General features: G+C 38.9%; 1 protein-coding gene across 2 annotated transcripts in view; it reads left to right on the top strand.

Annotated features, from left to right (window-relative positions):
* Positions 1-25,774, top strand: part of LOC101701954 (low-density lipoprotein receptor-related protein 2-like) — a 48,516-nt gene that overhangs the window by 5,607 nt on the left and 17,135 nt on the right. For both annotated transcript variants that reach the window (XM_087217221.1, XM_087217220.1), the window contains exons 5-17: positions 139-252; positions 2,233-2,352; positions 4,243-4,368; positions 4,937-5,140; positions 6,233-6,401; positions 6,851-7,019; positions 7,838-8,060; positions 8,975-9,100; positions 10,835-11,059; positions 18,147-18,458; positions 19,417-19,629; positions 22,335-22,550; positions 24,333-24,571. In XM_087217221.1, coding sequence (XP_087073347.1) covers positions 139-252; positions 2,233-2,352; positions 4,243-4,368; positions 4,937-5,140; positions 6,233-6,401; positions 6,851-7,019; positions 7,838-8,060; positions 8,975-9,100; positions 10,835-11,059; positions 18,147-18,458; positions 19,417-19,629; positions 22,335-22,550; positions 24,333-24,571 — 2,456 coding nt within the window. The remainder of the gene's footprint in view (positions 1-138; positions 253-2,232; positions 2,353-4,242; positions 4,369-4,936; positions 5,141-6,232; positions 6,402-6,850; positions 7,020-7,837; positions 8,061-8,974; positions 9,101-10,834; positions 11,060-18,146; positions 18,459-19,416; positions 19,630-22,334; positions 22,551-24,332; positions 24,572-25,774) is intronic.

Below are 25,774 nucleotides of genomic sequence, written 5' to 3'. Positions count from 1 at the left end.
TGAAAAAATATAACTTACTTTTCTGATTTGAATTATGATGGGTTATAGAAATATTACCACTTTACCCACTTAAAGTGTTGTCTATTACTACCCCTCCACACGAATATTAATGCAAAGAATGCCTAACTTCCTACACAGCTTTCTGTCCAGAAGGCACAGTTAGATGTGATGAAGGGAAGTGCATCCGAGAATCTTTGATGTGTGACGGGGAGGCAGACTGTGCAGACGGCACCGATGAACCCGCCACATGTGGTAAGAAACCAATAGCTTAGTTTAAGGTGGGAGGTGGGAAAGTAGGATTAAGTGACTTAATGCCTTAGTTATCATAGGGTTCTATTCTCTGAGAGGATTCTTGGACTACAATTCACATATTAACAATTATCTTTCAAGGATAGACTCCTTACATTTTATAATTTCTAGACCCTAGCTTTGGTCTTTTCAATGTGAACACACGGTTAAGCTGTAAACCCAGACTAATCTCATTTTGTAGTTTTAGGGAGATGCACTAGCTAAACACTTCAAACTGTATTGTTTCTGCGATTCTGGTATAAAGCCACAGATGTGTCTTTATCGTTGTCAAAACAAGATCGTATCTTCCATTTAGGCTTACCCATCTACAGCAGTGCTACTCAAATCACACCAATTCAGAGATTCTGCTTGTCTTAGTTACTTTTCTCTTTGGTGAGACAAAATACCTGACACCCAAAGTTAAAGGAGGAGAAGTTTATTTAGCTCACAGTTTGTAGAGGTTTCAGTTCATAATTGTCTGGCTCCAAGGCAGGGTGGCATGGCAGACAGGCATTGAAGAGGAGAAGCAGTTCATGGCAGGTAGAAGATAGCAAGGAAGAATATAATTGGAGTGCAGATCCCTTAGAGTGCCTCCCAGTATTACTGTGCCCTCTTATTAAAGTCCATGGAAACTACAACAGCCTAATCCAGGCAGAATGACAAATGGTCCAAAACCTTCAGGAATGAAAGTATGGGTCACTCCACCTGGGAAAGAACCAAGAGCTGCTGAACTGCTTCCTAAAGGTCAAGGGAATACAGAATGGGTAGTAGAAGAAGGCCTGGAGCTCACTGCAGTGTCCCAAGCAAGTCCATATTAGGAGGCCAATGACTCTGCAATGGAAGGCTGAAGGGTCTTCACTGGAAGCCAGGAGTTGACGCCCAAGACTGGAGCTCCTCTGAAGAAACAGAAGCAGATCTGTCCTTCTTCATTTCCACTTTACACTATCCAGCCAACAAGCAGCTCTAGAGCAGGTCTTCCACACCCTAGGGTGTGGAATTGCTGAGCCAATTTAGTTGAGCTTCTCTTACTGGAGTTGACACAGTCAGTCAACCTCACACTGCTATAGGGACCCTTGCAAATCTCAGTGCACACAATTTCTTTTGTATACATTCAACAAGTTCAAATTTATATGTTCAGAGATTTTATGATTCAAAGCAACTTTGCAAATTGAGTACAAAGAAAATGTAACACCAATAGAAGCTAAGGTAACCATTTTGCAAAGTCTTACTGATTGAGAAGCAAATCATTTATTCAAGGTATAGAATATTCTAAAAATATAACAGAGAAAGGGCCCAGAAAAAAATTTTTGTGGCAAGGAGGGAGCAGCATCTCTGACTTTTTGACTCTTCTTGTTCTCATTGCCGGATTCACTGCTAGTTCTGGTGGGGAAAGGGGAAAGTGGGAATCCTTCCCCGAGTCAATCATTTCTCTGTTAATTTCCTCCCAAAATCTTACCTTACATGTGCATGATGAAACCTCTTTAGAGTCATTAAAGTCTTTCAAAGGATTGTTGTAGTAAAGGAAAACAAATAAGACATGTGAAAAGCATAAACAACGTATAGGCTTCTGGTCCTACATAGATAATTCATTAGAACTCATAAATCAATATACCGATTCCTGACATAGGGGTCCCAGCCATCACACATTCCAGAGAAAGTAGGCCAGAGGCTGCTGTCCCCTCTTCAGGAGAACAATAAAAACCCCAGCTGTTAAAATTGTGCAGACTCGCCTTGGGAAGAAATGTGGCTTCCCTGCTCCTGGGATCCCTTGATTTCCCTCTTCTACAGGTCCACTTTCCTAGATTGGCCAGCAGGTCAGAGGTTGTTCATAAGCAGTCATGTGTTCCTGGGATAGGTATAGAAGGGACATAGCACATACTTGTTTTTAAGATGATGGATCTCCACTGTGTTTGGCTCCTTTGACCACTGCTCTGTCTCTACCAGGCAGAAACTGCTCTCTGGAGACTGGGGGCTGTGAGGGGCTGTGTAGTGACACGGCCTGGGGCGTCCGGTGCTCCTGCGGATCAGGGTGGCAGCTGCAGCCTGATAGGAGGAGCTGTGCAGGTCAGAAAGCATTGGACTTCCTTTTAAAAGCATTTTTATTGACTTATACACAATGTAGATGTTACCAGTTTAGCCATTTTAAGGGTACAGTTCATTGGCCTTAAATACATTCATAATGTCGTGCAACCATTCTCCTCCCTTCCCTTCAATCCTTCTTCCCCTCTCCCTTTGCTTTCTTTCTTTTAAGGCTGAATAATTCTGTTGTATGCATAACCTGCATTTTGTGTACCTATGTTATTTGTTAATAGAACAGACTTTTAGCTGTTGTAATAATATTGGTATGAACATTGGTGTACAAATATCTGTTTGAATCCCTGCTTTCAATTTTCCGGGTTCATGTATCAGAAGTGGAAGTGCTGGATCATGTAGTAATTCTATGTTTAACTTTTTGAAGAACAATCAAACTTTTTTTCACTGTATATTATTTCTGCCAGTTATGCACAGGGTTCTAGTTTCTCCACATCTTTGCCAATGCTTTTGTCATCCTCTTTTGTGAGAATTGCAGGTCAACTATTACCTAATAGGAAAATGTGAAGTTTAGCACCTTTCTCTTATGGACCTTAAAGGGTTTCTGTCATGGAATCAATACAGTTGTCCCTGCACTGCTATGCTTAAGGTCCCTAGCAGAGTGTCAGGACAGACTCTGACATTAGAGCCCACTGTGTTTATCCTTGCCTATTCCTACTAGTGGACCTCCTGCAAGTCACCTGATCCTTCAAATCTCATTTCTCCCATTTGGAAAATGAGATTATGCTGCCACATTGGTTAAAATAAATTTTGCATATCTTTGCTTTGCAGCAATAATTTTTGAAAGTTATGGCCGTTACACTATAATACTTATGTACAAAAAATAAAGGATTGTATTTTAGGTTAAAATGTAACTAGAGTAACCCCTTGGCTTAGAACGTGAACATCCCTGAACCTTGTCGATAATTTCTACTCAGTGCTCTGTCTCCATGGCTCCCTGTCTAACCCCCCCACACTCAGGAAGATATAAGAAAAAAGATACTGATTTATTAGGTAGCATTAAAATTATATTCTACATGATTTTTATATTTAAAAATTCATCAATTGTTATGAGCTTTTTAATATTTAAGTTTTATTATTTTAATAATTATTTTTATTAATTAAATAAAATCAATAATCTAGCTTATTACATGTATTAATTCCTCATTGGAAATATGAAGTCAGTACGTGGTCATGACCCTTGGAAGGGTCTAGGTTTAATACATTTTCCAGCTCAGATTCCTGCAGAGTCCTTCTTAGGTTTCTGACCCATTATAAGACTCAGCTGGCCATGAGCTTGACTATAACCAGATACTGATTATTCTTCTCCCAGGATGGAAGGGCTTTATTCCAGTGTAGGGCCCTGTGAATTTGGAAGAATGATGTTTCCTCAGCCTTACAGCCAATAAACCATTTTCCTTCATGCTAAATCAATCAATCAATCAATCAATCAATTCTCATAGTTTTGTGACTCACAACAGGTCCCTGCCATGAAGCTTTGAGAAATGATTGCATTTTATCTCAATTCTGCCAGGTTGGCTGGTGGGACTCAAGCCTTTTCTATATTCCTATAACTCCAGCAGGGAACTCTGAAGTAGACTCTGGCTGGCTTGGCAAGTGGTACATCTCAGGAATGCTGCTAGGATATCATGGATCAGTATTCCACAGCAGCTAAACATCTGGGGTTCTTATACTGAAATTTCTACTGAGTTACATTCATGTGAATGGAAACTCTATGGCAGCCAGGATTGCCTATTTCAGCATCTGACACAACGCTTTTCACATAATATCTATTGGGATAACATTGGAAAAATGTCTCAAAAGAACAAAACACAAGAGAAATTGTTCCTAGATTGCCTCTAACTCACAGTTCTCTGTCATCAGATATAGATGAGTGCTCTGTGGCGTATGGACCTTGTGACCAACTATGTCATAATACACCAGGCTCTTACTCCTGTGACTGTGTTCAAGGCTATGAACTTTACAGTGGAAGCAAATGTCGAGTTATAGGTGAGTTTCTGTACATGAAGCAGAGCCTAGCTCCCACTCTACTCTTAGCAGCAATTAGAGAGAAAAGTGACATAGATGATTCATTTTAAAGTCTAGTACTAGAGATGACTCTATTCTTTCCATAAAAAAGTTGCTGTTATAACGTTCATAGCCCAATCTGAGTGTCTGCAATATTAAGTTTCTTTAGCATAGCTAAGTTTCGCTGTAGGCTACAGAGCTAGGTGTTCCAGAGACAGAGTCCGACAGAGTCCTAACTTGGCTTGTGCTTTTTTGCCACTGGAACTCACTTACTCTTGGGTGCTATCTACCAGGCATGGAAAGGCATGCCTGTCTTGTGAATGGTGAATTAAAACAAATCAGTAAATTTTTAAAGATTAATTTCACTGTGTTGGAGTTCAGAGGAAAGAGCTATCTAAGGTGGTCAACTAGATCTTCTCTGAGTACACTTAGTCCAGACATTAGGGATAAGTAGATTTGGGCATGGGAGATGAAACAGTATCTTTAGTTAAAAGGAAAGGTACAAAAGAAAGCTGCAAAGCAACATGTCACTCCTTTCCTTTTATTGCAGATGGTGATGTTAAAATTCTTATAGCAGCAGATCAAGAGCTTGGTGTCCTGGATCAAAGAACAGGGATCTATGAGGGTCTGATACCTATAAAAACAAGACCTAGTTCTGTGGCATATGACCTGGAAAGAAGCATGTACTTCTGGGTAGATAAGACCCTCAATGTGTTTGTCTCTGGGAAGCCAAACCCTGTTCCCCTCTATCCAGGTATATTTTTTAGGCACCCAGAGCCATAGTTTTTAAAGCTCCTTGTGTTAGGCAGCTTGGCATTACTGTAACAAAAGTACTTGAGATAACTAAAAAAGAATTTCTTATGTTGGTTTTCACTTTTGAAGATTTCAGTCCACAATTAATTGGCCCCACTGTTTTGGGGCCTGTAGGAAGGCAATAACATATGATGATAGAAGTGTGTGGTGGAGGAAGTTGCTCACTTGCTGGCAGCTGGGAAGCACAGGGAGAGAAAAAGACATCAGGACTCCACAGTCCCCTTCAAAGGAGTGCCCCCCATGACCTAAAACAGCCCACTGGGCCCCACTTCTTAGAGGTTTCTACTATTTTCTAGTAGCACCAGAGCTGGAATCAAGCCTGTAATAGGTCCTTTGGGGGACATCCCATATCCAAATGACAGGATGACTTCAACATTGCATAGGAAGCATATATATTTATCTGGCCCACCTCCTATGACTCACTTGTCTTGGAGCATAAGAGATTAAAGGTCAATTTGAGACAAGACTGCATTAGTTTGGCTCTATAGGAACATTAGCATAACTTGGAACATGAAATTGCTATAATTAAGCAGTATAAAAGTGTTGGGTTGGAGCCTCTGGCAAGCATCAGTCTCACTCCCAGAACAAGATATGTGATCTCAGGCAAGTTCTTAACTCCTTAGACCTGTCCACTAAAAGATGAAGGTACTGTTACTTGTCTCATGAGGTAAGTGTGGAGGCTAACCTAGAGAGTGTGTATGAAGAAGGGGCTGTCATGGTTCTAGGAATATAAAAATGCTCTGATAGCGACTCAGGGATAGATTCAGCACAGTTTCCCTGAGACTTACAAAGACCATTGCCTAAAGTAAGGTCCCATTCTGTTGGGTCCCTTGATTACCCCTCTTCTCAGGTCCTCCTATTCCCCTGCAGCCTCTGAATGGCCTAGAGCATCTATGGCTTTATTCCTTGGATCCCATTTATCTCCCTGTGTAGCTTGACATCCAAAGACATAGAAAAGTGTCAAAGTCTTTGTTCTTAAGGTAAGAGAGGCATAGATAATGCAAAAACATGACACTGTGTCCTGTGTCCCCAGAACTTACAACAATGAACAGTATCTCTCTGGACTGGTTCACGGGACAGTTATATTGGGCCAGCAGCTTTGCAAGGGCCATTTGTGCTGGCTTAAGTGATGGCAGAGGCTATGTTAAAATCTTGGAAAAAGATGTTTTGCCAGAACAGCTAGTAGTATTTCCTGCAAAGAAGTAAGTTATGTTTATTTTGGAGTATATCCAAAATCACTGGGCTTTTTTTTTTCACTTTACTAGTACATGTTTGCAGTACATAATGATTTCATTCACTGTAGGAAACTGGTACATGTACAAAACATATTTTGATTCTTTTTTTTCCCCTTTCTTCCATCTCCTTTTATTTTTCCAGCATCAAATTCATTTAAGTTAATATAAGAGTATATCAGCCTTTTTCAATCTAGATTGCATTTTTTCCCACAAATTTTTTATTTTTGAATCCTAAGTTGAATTTTATGGAGCCAAATTTTTCAAAGTCTAAACTATTGGAGCAGAAATCTCCAGCATCATCAGCAATGCATGATTTGAGGCCCACATGAGAATGTTAAAGGGAAAATGTGGTTGAGAATAATGTGCACATGCATGCAAGTGAGGGGCCTTTCACCTTGTGCTGCTGCTATCTACAGGTACCTGTACTGGGTAAATGGAGGTGGGAAAGGCAGAAGGACCATTGAAACTGCAGGAATGGATGGCTCTGACCGGAAGGTGCTTGAGGTGGTCACCACCCAGCAGCCTTTAGGACTGACGCTGGACCATGTGACTGGCAGGCTTTACTGGATCAGTGGATATAAGCAGGTACCATACACGGGCCCAGAGGAAAAGGTAAACTCTTTTGGTAGAAGCTTGGCATGACTCTGCTGGTAAGTATAGCATTCTCTTAAGTCTTGCATCAATGCTGTAAAGTACCTTCTGTCCATGAAATCAGAAAATCAAGAAATAACTGCACAGCATGTTGGGCAGAGCAGACTGCATCCACCTAGACTGGGAGGTTTGATGTGATTATCTTAATCATACAGTCTAACAGTGTTGGGATTTCCTAGTAGTATTGATCATGCTCTATGTTGTACCGAGAATGCAAAACCTTTTAAGATCAGTGACTCCTCCTTGGAAACATATACTTACTGGGATACTTCTACTCAAATTTCTATGTCTTCATATCACAGGTCATGGTATCCTATTTTTGGAAATGCCAAAGTAAAAGACCAGCATGACATAGTGGCTAAAGACACAGGCTGTGAGGCATGTTGTCAGGCCTATTATTTCCCAGTTGTGATTTTGGCTAATTATGGTGCACTTTAAGCCTTCATTGCCCTCTCTTAAAAAAAAATGATAGAACACATACCTCCTAAGGTAGTTGGAGTGAAAAGATTTGGTATGGATGTGGACAATAACTTGTAGTAACTACTTGTATAATACATCTGTGGCCCCAGTTTGTTCCAGACACTATCCAATATGCTTACCTTTGTATTTCACTCCATGAATCTTAAGATGAATTTATCTCTATCAGGTTGATATCACATAGAGATATTTAATCAGTGTCCAAGTGACTGCAGTAACATTGTTGCCAGGACTTGCTGATGCTACCATGTTCTCACATGACTCTAATCCTTCAGTCCATAGAGACAGTGAAAGTGGATGGCAGTGGGAGGTACAGCTTTCCAAAGAACCTAGAAGGTGAAGACCCACTAGGACTAGCTGTGTTTGAGAACTCGTTCTTCTGGGCAAATAAAACACAGCTGTTTCATACCTCACTCTACAGCCAAGAGGAGAGAAGAATGTTGCTGGATGCATCCATATCTGCTTTTTCCATCCTCCACAGGTCCCTGCAGCCCCCAAGTAAGTAAATGTCTGTAAATGCCTTTCTCCAGAAGGAATTTTCTTTTACCTCGCGGTACCTGTAGTGTTAACTCCCCTAAGTAAAAGGGCTTGGACCTGGTACTCCAGAAATTCTGTAGTGCTCTTTTCAGAGAAAGTGGCTTGCTTTTGAGTGCTGGTGAATCAAAATGCACACTGACCTGAGACTGCCTAAGGTGCGACCTCAGTGTGGGGTTGGAACTTGCTCTTTTGAGGCAGGGAAATGTTATAGGTTCCAGACTTACTTAGACTTACTTAGGACTTTTAAGTAAAATGAACTGAACAGAAGCATCCTCAGAAAAACTTATTCCAAGGTGTATGCCGTGAGTATGTTCAAAGCATCAGCCAGATTTTAAAGGTCTGAAATGTAGAAAACAGGACAATAAGCTCACACAGGGGCAGGAGCAGCTCACTCACTGGCATGTCAAATGGTAAAAGGGAAATTGAACAAAGCCCAGCATCCTGCTTATAGAAGGAAGTCAAATGTTCACTGGTGGAAAGATAATAGCTGTTGTTAGTCTGAAATTACATTAGGTTCAACTCAGATAATCCTTTCTCATGGGTCTGAAAAACAACCAAAGGCAAGAGCCTAGACCACTCTAAGAAAGTCTTCCATAGAGCAAATGAAACAGTCACATTTGCTTAACTCCAGGGGAGAAGATACTGTTGGCTGAAGTTTTATTGGCTTTAGTTAAAGTAGGTAAGTAATTGTCTCTATCAGGAATACATTTAGAAAACCATTGGAGTTCAAAGGTCAGCATACCTAAGAAAGTAACAGGTGTATTCACATTCCCCTTAAGGCAAAAATGGCTTAATTCTTCTTCAGTATTAAGTTGTGAACTAGTATGGATAAGTAAATCAGAAAATGTATTTAATTTGTTTCTGTTTAAAATTAGGCAGACACCCAGCTTGTGTTCCAGGGGTTTGCAGCCACTTGTGCCTCCTGTCTCCTGTCCATCCCAAGGGCTATAAGTGTGTTTGCCCAGAGGGAATGTTTCTTTTACCTTCTGGTACATGCAGTGGTAAGTGCCCCAGGTAAAAAGGTCTTGGCTCAAGGAGGCATGTTCCTAGGGTACAAAAATCCTACAGTTTCCGTTTCAGAATCAATCACCATTGTTCTAGCAACGTACTTTGATGACCAGTTTTGTTATGAAAACATCTTGATTCATTTTGTTCTTTTTATTGTGTTAAAATATATGTAATAGAACACTTAGCATTTTAACCATTTTAAGTGTACTACAACATTCATTACATTCACACTTTTGCACCACCATTCCCACCATCTATGTCCAGAATTTTTTTTTTGATTAAACTACTGATTTTTATTTATTTTAATTTTTTTCATAAGTTTATTGGTACATTTTAAGTATACAATACAGTTACATTCATCATTGGGACCTTGTTCCTTTACATGATGTATCTTGGTTCTTATTTTTTCCCCATTCCCCTGCCCTCTCTTCACCCCTCCACCCTTCCCTATTTACAAGGACTTTGTTTCCATTTTTTTCCTTTTCTCATATTTTTCCCCTTCTTTTCTTTCCCCTTCCCCTCCCACTTCCCCAATTCCTTTAGACCTTTTCTTCCTATTTCATAATATCAATTATACATTTTGATCCTTATTTACACTTTTAGTTTTTCACACCAGAGAAACTCTTAAGTGAAATAAATAGGACACACATGTGTAAATACAGAATAGTTTCTCTGGTGTGTCCAGAACTTTTTCATCTTCCCAAACTGAAACTTTTTTCCCATTAAACATGAACTTCCCATTTTCTTCTCTCTCTAGTCCTGCCAACTGCATTCTGTCTTTTGTGTTTAGACATTTGCATATTGTAGGTACACATTTAGTGAAATCATGATACTTATCCTTGGGGTCTGTCCTGTGTCACTTAGAATGATGTCTTTGAGATTCATCCATGTTGCAGCTTGTTTCAGATTTTCTTCCTTTTTAAGGCTGAATGATATTCCCCTATATGCAGATACCATACTTTATTTATTCATCTTTTGTTGGAAATTGGGTTTGATAGTTTTAAAGCAAGAAAAACTAGCTTATGCCATTAAGTTTTACCTGAAAAATTTGCAAATAAGTTAGTAAATAAATACATCCTCTGCTCTTAATGACTGCTATATATTCTTACATGTTTGTAAGCAGTCTCTATTTCAATTTTGGTTTCCTTCAATATTGTTAACATAATTTCTCTATGTTGCTATTTTCTCTTCAAAATATTACAAGGTATATAATCCATTGAACACCTCTATCCAATTTAATTGACTTTTTCTGTAAAATATTGAGGATTTAAGAAAAATAAATTTTTAAAATGTGGTTATATTCTAACAACATTTTTAAAATGCCATGGCAAACTCATCAGTCTAAATTTTATTTTAAGGATTATATATTGTATACAATTAAGCTCAAACACCCAAGTAACTTGGTAACTATTTTAAAGCATCTATAATTCTTTAGTAGTGAGGCATTATTAAATCAAGCAGAGCTGTAGTTCTGCCCTCATCCTCGTGGCTCTGTCTTAGCTTTTCAGCAGAAACTCAGGAAACTCAGTTCCTTGGAAAAGATAAGCAACACAGCATTTGCCCAAATGCCTCATTTCTCTAGAAGCTGTGGCACCTGTATTATTCACACATCTCAGAAGCAAACTTGCTATGCCCCCTTTCTATGGGTACCTCAAGCTGATATAAGGAGGAAGTGTGGACTTATCTGATAAATGACCAAATGGAAAATCTCTCTTTTTCCTTTCTAGAGTTAAAACTTGTATTTTCTTCTGGTAAACGCCTGTATTTGCTGAAAGTGGGCTCTATGGGAGCTGCTATAGAGAGAACTCTAATTCAAGAGCACCCTGAGAATGTCTATTTGTTGGATATTGACTGGAAAAGGAATTTCATCTATTGGACGAATGCACAGGGACACCTGGTCTACTCCACTGGGTATTCAGGACAAAAGCAAGAGATTTGGACACAGCATACAGGTACTTTGGGGGTGGCCATTTCATTTAGTTTTTTTTATTCTTCCCTTTATCTTATGGTTCTAAAATAATTATGGTTGAAAAAAAATTACCTATAGCCAATCTAAATCAATCTTCATGACAAGTAATATCAATTTAAGTATCAAATATCTCTGCTTTACCATTATTTTTAGGAGGTCTGTGCAGAACATCAGAAGGTAGCCATGATTTGGGAAACAGACGTGTAGTAATAAGGTTTTAAAATTTTTACTCTTCATCCCTTAAGTCAGGGGAGGAGAAAAATGGGCCTTTTATTTCTTAATTTTGCATTGCAGATTTCTCCTCAGCTAATTTAAAAGTAATTTGAAATGCAGATTTGGAGAATGAGTGGATATTTTAATATTGTAATATATACTTTCTCTCTCCTCCCACATTCCACACCCGGTTTCAAGTTTCCTATACTCAGCCTCAATGTAAACAGGTACTTTTTAGAGGAGAACTGAGATGAGTCTGGAGTGAGTAATCAGTTGTTTGAGTTCTGGTATCCTGGGTGTGGTGCCAAGTACTAAGGATAGGTTTTCCTGCAAGTGCTGCATTAAAATATATGTCCCTGGGACATCCTTCAGGGAACTGTCACCCACTCATTATCTGGTGCCCAGCGCAATGACTGACTGGCACATTGAAGCTTCAAATACTTGTCTTAGGAAACAGTCAGGAGAAACTGAAATGGGCAGTGATCTTTTCGTGTATCTGATGGCTGGTTAGGGAATCCTTCACTTGAATATTTTCCCACTTAATTAAGTTTGGTTTTTTTTTTTTGGTACCGGGGATCGAACTTGGATCCTTGCGCTTGTGAGGTAGGCAGTGGAACCACTGAGCTAAATCCCCAGCCCGTCCCAGTCCCACTTAATTAAAATGCTGCCTGCTCCCAATGTGCTGACTAATTGGTTTCTGTGTCACAACTATCATATCAAGGATTTATAAAAGACTGACATTTTCATCTGAGCTGGCTCTTGTATGGAGTATGGAGATCCTGTGGCCATGATAGTCAGGTTTCTATCAGGACAACACATACTTGAGGTAATCAGTATATAAAGAAAAAAGTTAAATAAACAAATTTTAAAAAGGGTTTATTTTGGCTCAGAGTTTTAGAGGTTCTGTTCAGGTAGATTCTTTGCTTTTAGCCCTCTTGTAGGGGTGATGAATGGCAATGGTAGAGGTAAACAGCAGAGCAAAACTCTTGCCTCAGGCCCAAGGAGCAAAAAAGCAGAGGGGAAAAGGCTGGAGTCTCACAATCCCCTTCAAGGGCACACTCCCAGTGACCTAAAGACCTTTCACTAAGCTCCAAATCTAAATGTTCCACCACCTCCCAGTAGTGCTAAGATGAGGAAAAATCCATAAGACATGATAATTGGGAGATTTTCAAGAACCAAACTCTGGTGATGGCTAAATCCTGGACAGAGGCAGCCTGGCCTTTTATATGCAGTAATTATAGCATCAGCCCTGCTATCTAGATCTGTTCACAGATTGCAGTTTCCTTACAATCTGTGAGCTTGTAGCTTTCAGCTTATCTTTACATCAAAATGTATTGGTGTCACTGTTTTCTCTTGGTTGTATTAATCTTGTCCTCATATGAAAATTGAAGCTAAAGAATACAGATGAAATTCCTAGTCAAAAATGAAAGAGCCTCAAAATTCTGGTTTAGAAAGATTAGTATGTCTGTAGGAACCAATGTAGCATGGCTCAGAGAACATTGTGTGACCCTGGAAACTGGACTGTCCACCTCAGATCAGCAGAGGGCCAAGGCTGACTCTAATTCCAGAGCCGAGTACACATTCTCTGAGACCAGAGAGGCAAGAGCTTAACACAGATAGCCAGTCTGTCCTTACCATGTCACCAACCTCAAAGCATTTCTCCTTTCTTGGGAGTAAATCAATGGATATGGGGAGAATTCTGAAGTGTAATTCTATGGAAGTTCCTTCTCATGAAAATATGAGGAATAGTATAGAAATGCTCCAACTCTAACCCTCTGTGAAAAGGAAGAACTTACAGCACATTAAATTAAGTCCCATGTTCTGGCATCTCTGTTTGCACCCCTGCCGCACTTTACATCTTTCCTCTTTGTCTAATTCTCTCAAAATTAACATTTGAGTTATTACTATAATATTGAATGATGTACTACAAAAGAGTTAACAACTGTCTTTCTGAGGTTGGAAGTGTGCATATATATGCCAAAATGTGTTTATAATAAAGCTTACTATTATACGGGGTGTGTAACCTACAACCTACAAATAATAAAAGGTATGATGTTCTTTATTGTAAATTTCTGCATGGTTATTTTAAGTGATTGTCACAGGATACTTTTATATAGAATTCTTGGAATGGAAGCCAATCTATGGTTGTAATTCAAGCTAGACTTAACAATCTCTGAATAAATGCTTCCATAATATCTGATTAGGTAATGAAGTCATTGAGAATAGTTTTTACTCAAATGAAGGTTGATGCTTTTGTTTCCAAAAGCAAGTGAGATAAAAGTGAAGTAGTGAAGATTTGTTGTAATTAGTTCTTCAACAGGATAACTTCTTTGCTGAGTTGGATAAGAAAGTTCAAATAGTAAAAAAAGATTTCCTCAACTTTTTGTGATATTTAGAGTGTAATGGCTGTAAATATCACACCCGTAAGATTAATCTGAATTATTAATACTCTTTCATTTTCTTAAACCTAAATGATGAAAGGTTGGCATATTTTTTGTGTAAAACACATGACAGTGTATATTTTAGGCTTGGTGGGCACTCTGCTATTGTATCATGAAAGTGACCATAATGTGTGATTGATTGGCTACATTCCATTAAAAGCTATGTACAAAAACAAGCAACAGGCCAGATTTAGCCCAAGAGCAATTATTTTGCCATTCCCTCTTCTACAAAACAAAATTTAAGAAAAAAAAATCAAACCCTGATTTGTAGTGCTTACAATTTTCATGACAGATTTTGAGATGCAGTATGACATTACTGAATATGGAGAGATGAGATTGGAGATCAATAGGAAAAGAAACCGCAAGAATTTCATAAACACATGCAAATTGAACAACACATTTCTGAATAATCAATGGGTAACAGAGGAAGTTAAAGAAGAAATCAGACAGTTCCTACAATTAAATGACAATGACAATACAACATGTCGGAATATATGGGACACAATGAAAACAGTCTTGTGAGGGAAATTCATAGCAGTGAATACTCATATTAGGAAAACAGAGTGAGCTCAATTAAACAACCTGATGCTGAACCTCAAGCTCCTAGAAAAAGAAGAGGAGGACAAAGCAAGGCTCATACAAGGGAGGTAATTATAAAGATCAGAGCAGAAATCAATGCAATGGAGACTAAGAGAATGATACAAAAACTCAATGAACCCAAGAGTTTGTTCTTCGAAAGAATCAACAAAATTGACAAACCCTTAGCCAACCTTATCAGAAAAAGGAAAGAAAAGGCCCAAATCCGTGCAGTTAGAAATGAAAAGGATGAAATTACAATGGACCCAGCAGAAATCCAGAGGATCATCAATACCTACTTTGAGAACCTATACGCCAATAAGATGGAAAACATAGAAGAAATGGACAGATTCTTAGATATGTATGAATTACCAAAGTTGAATGAAGAAGACCTAAAAATTCTAAACAACTCAATATCAATCAATGAAATTGAAAACATAATTAAAAACTTACCAACTAAGAAAAGCCCAGGTCCTGATGGCCTCACTGCTGAATTCCACAAGACATTTAGAGAGGAACTGCTGCCACTACTGTTTAAACTCTTTAATGAAATTGAAAGGGAAGCAATACTCCCAAATTCATTCCTGGAACCAAGCATCACCTTGATCCCAAAGCAGAGAAAGACCCAACCAAAAAAGAGAACTATAGGCCAATCTCACTAATGAACATAGATGCAAAAATCCTTAATAAGATACTGGCAAACAGAATGCAGAAGATCATAGAGAAGATCATACATCCTGACCAAGTGTGATTCATCCCAGGGGTGCAGGGATGGTTCGATATATGCAAATCAATAAATGTAATACACTAGATCAAAAAAGCCAAGGACAAAATCCATATGATCATCTCAATAGATGCAGAAAAAGCATTCGACAACATCCAGCATACCTTTATGATAAAAACCCTACAAAAAATTGGAATAGATGGTCTCTACCTCAATCTGATAAAAGCCATCTATGATAAAACAACAGCCAATATCACAGTAAATGGTCAAAAACTGAAAGCCCTCACACTAAAATCAGGAACAAGACAAGGATGTCCACTATCACCACTCCTGTGCAATATAGTTTTGGAGACATTACCCAGAGCAATTAGACAAGAGAAAGAAATAAAAAGAATATAGGAAATGAAGAAGTCAAATTGTCATTATTTGCAAATGACACAATATTCTATATAGAAGACCCCAAGAACTCCACCAGAAGTCTAGACTTAATAACCAAATTCAGTAGAGTAGCTGGATACAAAGTCAACACACAAAAATCAATAGATTCCCTCTACACGAACAACAGACTCACTGAGAGAGCAATAGGGCAAACAATTCCTTTCACAATAGCATGCAAGAACCTGAAATACCTAAGAATCAACCTAATGAAAGAAATTAAAGACCTCTTCTCTGAAAACTAGAGCACTCTGAAAAGAGACATTGAAGAGGATATCAGAAAATGGAAAGACATCTCTTGCTCCTGGGTAGGAAGAATCAACATAGTGAAAATGGCCATACTTCCAAAACTACTATATAGATTCAAAGCAATCCCAATTGAAATGGCAGCAGAATACTTCACAGACCTTAAGAAAACAATCCAAAAATTCATTTGGAACAAGAAGAGACCTAGAAGAGCAAAAGCAATTCTAAGCAACAGAGACATGGCAGACAGTATCGCAATCCCCAACTTGAAACTATACTACAGAGCTACTGTGATAAAACAGCATGGTACTGGCAAAGAAACAGACCTGAGGACCAGTGGAACAGATTAGAAGATGCAGAAACAACCCCAGACACACTCAGCCACCTCATCTTTGACAAAGGAGTCAAACACCCTCACTGGAGGAAAGATAGCCTCTTTAAAAAATGGGGCTGGAAAATTGGGTTTCAATTTGGCAAAGATTAAAACTAGACCTATATCTCTCACCATGCACTAAACTAAAATCAAAATGGATTAAAGATCTAAATATAAAAACAGAAACGCTAAACTGGCTGGAACAGATTTTAGGTATAACTCTGCAAGATACTGGGGTAGGAAAAGATTTTATGAACAAAACCTCAGTTGCCCATGAACTAGCACAAACAATCAACAAGTGAGATCTCTTCTTATTAAAAGCTTCTGAACAGCGAGAGAAACCACCAACAGTGTGAAGAGATCACCCACAATATGGGAAAAAATCTTCACCTACTTTTCCTCAGACAAAGGTCTACTATCTAAAACCTATAAAGAACTTAAAAAAATTAGATCTCCCACATTTAAAGACCCAATCCAAAAATGGATATCTGAAATGAACAGACATTTCTCAGACAAAGAAGTAGAAATAGCAAATAAGCATATGAAAAAATGTTTCACATCATTGGTCATTTGAGAGATGCAAATGAAAACAACATTGAGATTTTACCTCACCCCAGAAAGAATGGCTGCTATCATGAAATCAATGAATAACAAATCCTGGCAGGGCTGTGGCTCCACTGCTGGTGGGAGTGTAGACTGGTGCAACCACTGTGGAAATCAGGATGGAGGTACCTCAAAGAACTAGGACTGGAAGTCCCATTTGACCCATCTATTCACCTGCCGGGTATCTTCCCCAAAGAATTAAAAGAATCATACCACAGTGACAAATGTGCACCCATGTTCATAGCTTGTAATAGCTTGTTCACAGTTTGTAATAGCTAAAACTTGGAAACAGCCCAATTGCCAATCAACTGGGGACTGGATAAAGAAAATGTGGTTTTTCTATAAAATGGAGTACTACTCAGCTATAAAAAATAAGAAATTAGAGACATTTGTAGCTAAATGGATGCACATTGAGGAGATACTCTTATGTGAAATAAACAGGACACACATGTGTAAATACTGAATAGTTTCTCTAGTGTGAGAAACTGAAAATGTAAATAAGGACTAAAAGGTATAGTAGATAATGTGAAATAGGAAGAAAAAGGGCAAAGGGGAAGGGGACATGGGAAGGGTAGGGAAAAGGAAAGAAGGAAATGGAATCAATATGAGAAAATGTAAAAATGGAAACAAAGTCTTTGTAAATAGGAAGGGATGGAGTGGTTGAAGGGAGGGGCAGGGGAATGGGGAAAAATAAGAACCAAGAGTGATTATGTAAGGGTATAAATTTCCAATGAAATAAAAGTGAGGCGTAGAAATTAACCACCACCTCGTGATGGAATAGGGTTTTAAATGAGGCTCTCTGACCTGCTAGCCTGATGTTGCTCTCAACCTTTCTGTTAGATTGTATTCCAGAATAGCTCAGTTCCTAGTTTAGATCCACTTATATAGCTAGTGATAGTTAGTGTGAACAGGAATAAGAAGTGTTTTGAAGGTTAATTTCTAATTCAATTATTCACTTTTGAAAATGGATACTGTGACTTTTGTATACTTGATTTCTATCATATCCAGGTCTTTTGTTGTAAATTTCCTCACTGTCAGCTCATACGTTCTATCAGTGGTCTTCCACACCACTGTAGTGATGTCTGTCACCCAATCTTTGCTTTCTAACAGCGATTTGAGTTCTGGTCACTTAACATATAATTGATTTTCATACTGAACCTATGAGAAAAAGGAATGTAAATCTGAAGTTATAGATCAGCATTCAAACACAGGCTTTACCACTTGGACATCTAACCTACCAAATACAGGGAATGAATGCCTTCTGAAAGCCTCATATGAGGTCCTATGACAAGTTATCTGAACCAGAGTAGGCCCGATGAGGCTTCTGATGCGAAGAACTGTTGGCTTGTGAGGGACATATTTTTAAATCCTTGACTAACAACCCCCCCTCCTTCTAGTTTGAGTCAGTTCATGATTATATTTGAAAGCCCTTTGTAATGGAGTTACTTTTCCTCTGCAGTCTGCTCAGCAAATGTGGACATACCAACAGGGAATGTGTACTGGCTGCCCTGTGACCGAAGTGACATTCAGAAGACCACAATTCCTGGCAAGGACACACAAACCCTGTACAGCACAGGCAGCATTATACTGCAGCTGCTTCTCGATTGGCCAAGGAGGGCACTATACTGGGTGGAGAGTGGCAGCCACTTGCAAAGTATGACCCTCAATGGCAAAAACAGACACACAATCTGGAGAGGTACCTGGACGGCAGACACTCAGATGGCCTTAGACCTCAACGCAGCTAGCATCCTTTGGGGCAGCAAAGGGCTGGGTAAGACCTGTGCAACTAGTGCAGTGGGAAGAGATCCAAGGGAATGAGCAGCTCTGAATTTGTCTCTTGTTTAAAGTTACTAGTCCTTTTTTAAAATTTCTATTTTTTATTGTTGCCATTTTTGGATGCACTGGAGAAAATTTTGTTTTTAGTAGACACACAATCATGGTACATATTTGTGGGATGCACTGTGATATTTTGACACAGGTATGTGATGTGTAATGAGCAAATCAGGATAACTAGCATATATATCACCTCAAACATGTGTCATTTAAAAATTTTTTGTGGTGAAAACATTCAAAATCCTCTCTTCTGGTTATTCCAGTTATTTTAAGAACTAGTTAGGCAGAGGCTTTAACTCTAGTTTTAACAGTGGAAGTTCAGATAAGGCACTTACCTCAAACTCATCTCTTATCTGAAGGTCTAAGTTGGGGATTTAAAAGGTAGAAAATCTCAGACATAATATACCTAACAGCTTTTATGTACTTAATAGCTCTTTGTCATGTTTGGAATTTGTTTCTACTTCTATACATAGAAGTAATGGAAGCAAACTTCCATTGCAAAGGAGGGATGAAGTTATAATGTGCTATCAGGTGTAAGCCATTCCTTCATAGCTGATTTAGAGCATCTCATTCCCCGCAGGCCAGCCTCGAGGACTGGCAGGTAGATGCTGATGACTGAATATTTTCATATATATGAAAACTAAAAAGGCAGTAAAGTCATCTCTTTTTTGCCCTCAAGACAGACCAAAGCCCTTTGTTTTCCTGGAGCTTGAAATACATCATTGGGCTATCTTTCCAAGTAAAACTAAAACGTACAAAACTTGATAGGAACAGTACAAGCTTCATTTTAGTTTTGAGTTTTGAACTTCAATCAAATAGTACCCATGTACTGTATACCTTGATGGTCACAGATCACTTGCTTAGCATCATGTTCTAAGGCTTTGACTCTTCCTTAGGGCTGCAAAGTCTCAGTCTCCTGAAAAATAGAACCTACTCTTTGAACAAGTCCTGGAGTGATGGGCTTATAGCAGCTCACATACCCTACCTGGTGACCACGGACAAGGCAGCTCTTGTGCTGTGGAACAGGAAGACTCTGGAGCCCTTCTCCGTGCTGAAGGAGCCACACATAAGGAAAATGGTCATCTTGGCAGAAAACCAGGAAGTGCCAGGTGAGTCTTCCTTTTCAGGTTACTCTTCGATATCCACCTTACCTGCCCTTCCTCGGATAAAATCCTGAGTACTGTGTCTGTATGTTTGGCACTTGTCCCAAATCACAATTGGGTATGCCATCTCCCTAGCTTGTCCATATTCTGGAAATATAAAAATAGAAAACATTTCTCAAAAGTTGTTAAATGACACATGTTTCTTAGCATTATTCAAAGAAGTTTGCACACCATTTCCTTTTGGAAATCATCCTGAACATTAGCGTATTCATAGCAGTTTGTCTGTCAGTAAAGAAATCCATTTAATTTGCACTAAACCAGTTTCCCACACTAATTTACCTAAGAATCTTTTTTTTTCTTTGCCATATAATGCATAACAAATAACATTTTTCAGGTTGAGTATTTCTTATCCAAAATGTCTGGGACAAGTGTTTCAGATTTTAGGTTTCTTTAAAATTATGGAATAAATATATTTGCATATGCATAATGAGCTATCCTGGGGGTTGTTTCATATACATGTTGCACACATAGCCTGAAGGTTATTTTATACAATATTTGTAGTGCTCTTATATTTTGACTATGACCTGTCACATGAGGTCAAGTAGAATTTTCTGCTTACAGCATCACACTTATACTCAGAAAATTTTAGTGCCGGGGATTTAGCTCAGTGGTTCCACCACCTGCCTTGCAGGTGCAAGGTCCCGAGTTTGATCCCCGGTACTAAAAAAAAAAAAAAAAAGCTCCAAGAAAATTTTAGATTTTGGAGCATTTAGATTTCTGGTTTTGGGATTAAGGATGCACACCCTATACCAGCAAGAGAATCATTCTTATTTTTGTTGAAGTTGTGCCAGTTTTTCAGATAAATCTGCTTAAAGCTTGGTTTACCTTTTCTTTTCTATATGTTTTTTGGCACAGTGCCAAAAATTCTGATCCTAGATCATGAGACAGAAAAAGAAAAATTTATATCATAGGTTTCAGTGGGTCCTTATTGGCAGAAGCAGCTGGATGTCCTAAGGAGAAATAGCAATAAGAGGACAGAACCATTTCTGCAATATATCTGACCCTGTGCTGTCTTCTTATGTTCCTCTTCTGGCCACACTGCCTTACTTTTTGACTCACTGGCTGGTTTAACCTGACCTTAAGGGCTAAGAAACATTTGGCATGAAGACATATTTCTTAGGTGGTGAAATATGCAAAAGAATTTAACTTTTCTATAATAATCTGGTTTTAATTAGTCTAACAAATCTATTCAGTTGCTACAATAGTTACTGAGAAATACTAGTTGATAACTTTAATAGTGTAATTTATGCATCTCAACAAATAAATGCCTATTTTATGCTGGCCTTGGCCCTAGACCATGAGATATTCTAGCAAGAAACCAGAAAGGTAGATATGTGTAAATTAGTGATAGAGATACATTGTGAGAAATATGTTGTGAGGTGACTTCATCATAGAATGCACTTACATGAACCTAGATGGTATAGATCATTAGGGTACATAATTGTGCTGCTGTACTTTTATATGACTGATAACACAGTAGGTTTATTTAAACCAGCATTACCACAAACACATGAGTAGTGTGTTGTGTTCAATGTTATGATGGCAATAATATCACCAGATGATAAAAATTTTCAGCTCCTTTATAATCTCATGTGACTACTGTTATTTGTACAGTCTATTCTTAAATAAAATGCTATCTTGCAATACAGGACTGTACTTTTTATTTCCCAGACTGGAATAGAACATATGATAGTGAAAAAAATTAAGGTTAGTTTGTAAGCTGAAAAGGAGAAAATAATTTGCCCAAATTATGAAGCACCCTTAATCTAAGGATGTAAGCTTTGTATAAGTTTCACTGTTCTTTCTATGAGGTAGAGAAATACTGATCCTCATCCATGACACAGCTTTCCAGAGGCAGGGAGAGTAGAGCATGCTCCATGGCTGCACCACATGGACTGACATGCTGAGAGAGTGATTTGCTCTAGATCCCGAGGTTGAAGGAGCAGTCCCAGCTGCCCTTTCTTCTCCACCTGTTCTTTGCACTTTATCCTCTGTGCCATCATGAAGGGAAGAAGTGCGTCTCCCCAGAGTCCCTTTGGGATGGGGAGCATGGACTGTCAGGCAGGCTCAGACTAGGAGAACTTCTCCCAGATCTGCCACGGACCAGGTCTGTCATCCTGTCCTGTCCTCAGTCTTTTGTGCCAGTTATACCACTAAGCTCTGAGAGTATGGTATGAACTGTCAGAGCATTTACCTAATTCTAATCCTACGAAATTTTCCTAGACAAGTTAGCATAGATGAAAGCTATCGTCTGTCAGGATACTGGTTCTGTGAGTACCTGCTTTATGATACTTAGCATGTGCTTGACTACTTCCTCCTTACTTCATCAAATCTGCTAAGTATTCCGATATTTGCCTTATATAGGCTGGGCCATGCCATGATCTAAGTGGTCCACATATAAGAGTTGGTAGTGGTCTAATAGCATCAAAGTAATGAAACAAATAAAATTATTTAAATGACCAGGTTGGTTTGCTAACTTAATTGTCCCAAGCATATTATTAGAGCTTGCATATGAATCAACTAGATATTAGATGTTAGATAAGATAAATTTGAGAATTAGAGAATTACACCTCAAACTCCAGAACAAGATTGAGTTAACCCATGTTTGAGCCTTTTATAAGGGATGCTAGCATTTGTTCTTCCTACTTCAGGGACCTTCCAGTGTCTGGATGGAAGCAGGTGCATAGACAGTAAATACCACTGTGATGGGGCCCAGGATTGTCCTGATGGGTCTGATGAGGTGACCTGCTGGAAACCCACTGAGGATTGTTCTCTGCATTGTGATAAAAAGACCCGCTGTGTCCCCAAGAGCTGGCTGTGTGATGGGAACCTAGACTGCTTTGACAAAAAAGATGAAGAAGGATGTAGTAAGTTCCATGGGGCTTTCCAAGATTATTTTAAACTGTGTCACATTGATTCTTCTTATTTGTGGTAGTTATGTTCTATAAAGTTTTTAGAAACACTGAATTAGCAGGCAATGAACCATTGCTCTGGGGCAAGGTATGAGGTTGGGTTCCTTTGATATGAGGTTGAGGTCACAACATTTTTGTCAATCATTGGACATGCGACTTTATTGTGTGTTTCTGTTTGAAGTTGTCTTAATAAGTATTATTGATTCATTAACATTAAACTCACTGCACTCTGAGTTAAAAATTGTCTCAAGATACGTAGCTCACTCATTAGCAATGAACTCGGAGCACGGTAACTCCTGCCTTAAGCCTAACACAAGTATTTTCCCCTCAGGGTGCATCACAACATCCTAGTGCCCAAGAACAATAGACAGCACTGCAGCATGGTGCTTGGAGACCCCTGCAGAGGGAAGGACAAATTCTACCATCCCTCAGAAAAGGTTCAAAATCAGGTTAACTCACCCTTGTTCTGGAATTTGAGATTAACTCTCAAATTTATTTTATCTGTGTTCTAATATCTAGTTGATTCATATGCAAGGTCTAAAAGTACACCCATGTGAAAATATGGCCCTAAATCCATTGCAAAAAGGACATTTGTTTACAATTGAGAGTTGATTCAAGAAGGCAGAGCATTGCCTTGTGCAATCACAGCTAGGAACACACATTGGGTAATTCAGATTTTGTTTACTGGTCTTTTTATATCTGTAAATGACCACGAAAGTGTGGAAGCATTAACTTTGGGGTTACAAAGAAATGTTAGTGAGAAGTTTAATGTGTAAATACTGAAGCCACAAATAACTGTTGACTATACTTCCTACAGAGGCAACAGAATAAGATGAAAGGATTTCATTGGAGGAATTTTGAAGATTATACTGAACACTCCCTTTTCCACAAAATACCACTGCCCCAAATTATTTCTTGTCGAGCTAGAATCTATATCCTTGAAGATTAAAATTTTTGTTTTGGGTCTCTTTAAGTGATAGGACCTGTCATTTGTAGATGTTAGTACTTCCCCTAATCTTTATGGGATACATAGTCTTCATTTTTATTCTTACTAATACCATGTTTCAAAGACTAACATCATCCTTGTTAGGATGATGAGTGCAGAAGAGAGAATTATGAGAATTGAAGTGGGAAGACGAGGTACTGGGTGAGGTACTGTGATAGATTTGGATGTGGAGATGATTGCATAGCCGGAGACTGCCCTTGGGGTCATGAAAATATCAAAAGATAAGCAAAACAGGAAGGAAGTGGGAAGGACTCAGGTATATTTGCTCATTAATCTATACTTCTTATAGGGTTTTCACAGGGCCTGATCTTTGTTCTTGAACAAAATCAAGTACTATGTATCTATAAATGCTGAGCCCAAGAACATAAATTATAGAATATGTGCATGTTGGAGAAACTTCTTTTTTTGTAGATGAAATAAAGGACCCAAAGGAGAGTCCTTACTCTGCCTTTTTCCCAGTGTCCTTCCACATATCCTCCCATCCTTGTTTCTCGCCCTTGTTTTCTAAGACAAAGAGGGGTCTTGGGGTGGTAGCTTCTATCTGGGGGAGAAGCCTATTAGTAGGTCTTCTCTGGCATAACTCTCAGCTTGAACCACTCTCCTGTTCTGACACCTGCTGCAGATGATTTGCATGGTGATAGCAGAAACCTGGTGACTCTTCAAATCGTTTTATTTGTCTTTGAATTGCTTTATATCTAGCTGAATTCTTACCTTATGCTTTATTTTTTCAGTTCATGAAAACTGCAGCATGTCTGAATTTAGATGTAAGAGTGGCCAATGCATTTCCTACTCTCTGCACTGTGATGGGCACCCAGACTGCCAGGATCACTCAGATGAAGAAGGCTGCCCTGCTGCCTGGCCCCTAAGGTGCCCACTGGGGCAGGTGAAGTGTTGGGGCAGTGGAGAATGTGTGTTATCTGAGTGGATATGTGACCACGACCTAGACTGCAAAGATGGAAGTGATGAGAAGGTAGCGCACTCTTCTTTCAGAAAAATACGAAAGTGCCATCATCCCCCAGCATCCACAGGGAACTGGGTCCAGGACCTCTCAAAGATACAGACATTGGGATGCTCAGGTCCCTCATATGAAATGGCATAGTAGATACTTGATTGTAACCTATATGGTGAATCATCTCTACATTACTTGTAATACCTAATACAATGTACCTGTTATATAAGTAGTTGTTACACTATATTGTTTAGGGAATAATGCAAAGAAAAAATGTGGTGCATGTTAACACAGATGTATTTTTTTGAGTTTTTTTTGTATATGTGCTGCTGAAGTAAGCATGTTTTTCGAGTTTTTTGACTTGCATTTAGTTAAATGCATTGACTTAGAATCCCTGGATATGAAGAGCTAACTGTAATTTTCTAGTCATACATGCTTTCTATAGAAAATTTGGGGAAACATAAGAGAGAAGTCACCCTTAATACTTCCCAGAAAGCCTCTTATAACTTTATTAAAGTATCCAAAGCATTAACAAGAGGCTGTTAAAAATCAAACTTTTAGGAGGTATTGTATTTGTATTGCAGGAAGAGATTTGCAAGTATCAAATATGATAACTTTGACTTGAGTGTTCTACCTAGAAATATACACTGGAAAACTGAAAAACCCTGCCACTAACTCTGCTAATTTGTCACTCTAGCATTGTATAAAGTGCAGCCTGGGTGTGAGTCTACTGATCTGATGTGATTTTAAGCAAGCACATGTGAGGGTTCTATTTCCTCACTGTTAAGTGGGTCTAGGATCGGCCTCATCCTATCTGAGGAGTTGAGAATGTATCTAAAGGCTCTGGGGACTAGCAGGTAAACAGATGCTCCCCTCCCTTCTGCATGGCCCACTCACAGTAGATGCAGAGTACGTCATCAGTTTTATTTGCTGGAGCATGTGTTAAATTAGAGTTTCTGGAACAGATTCCTTTGCTTCTGTTTCCTAAATGGAATTAAGATCAATTTGACAAAATAAGACATTTCCTCCCACTTTATGCCCAGGTTTGTACACCTAGCAATTCTTACCTAAATTCCAACTACAGAAAGAATTTCTTATCATTTGTGTCACTTCTGAGTTTGTAGGCTTCATGGGGCTTCCTTGAAGAAGGGACTTGACAGCAGCCTGCTACCACTGGACTCTTCCTCCTCTGAGAATCTCTTCCTCCCACAGATGCTGACTGTG

This window comes from Heterocephalus glaber, unplaced genomic scaffold (assembly GCF_053883595.1).
Source record: "Heterocephalus glaber isolate CG9 unplaced genomic scaffold, H.glaber_assembly_v1.0 deba00001461, whole genome shotgun sequence".
In the NCBI taxonomy this organism is placed as follows: Eukaryota; Metazoa; Chordata; class Mammalia; order Rodentia; family Bathyergidae; genus Heterocephalus; species Heterocephalus glaber.
The sequence above is the reverse complement of the archived record's forward strand: the minus strand, read 5'-3'. Positions and strand labels throughout refer to the sequence as shown.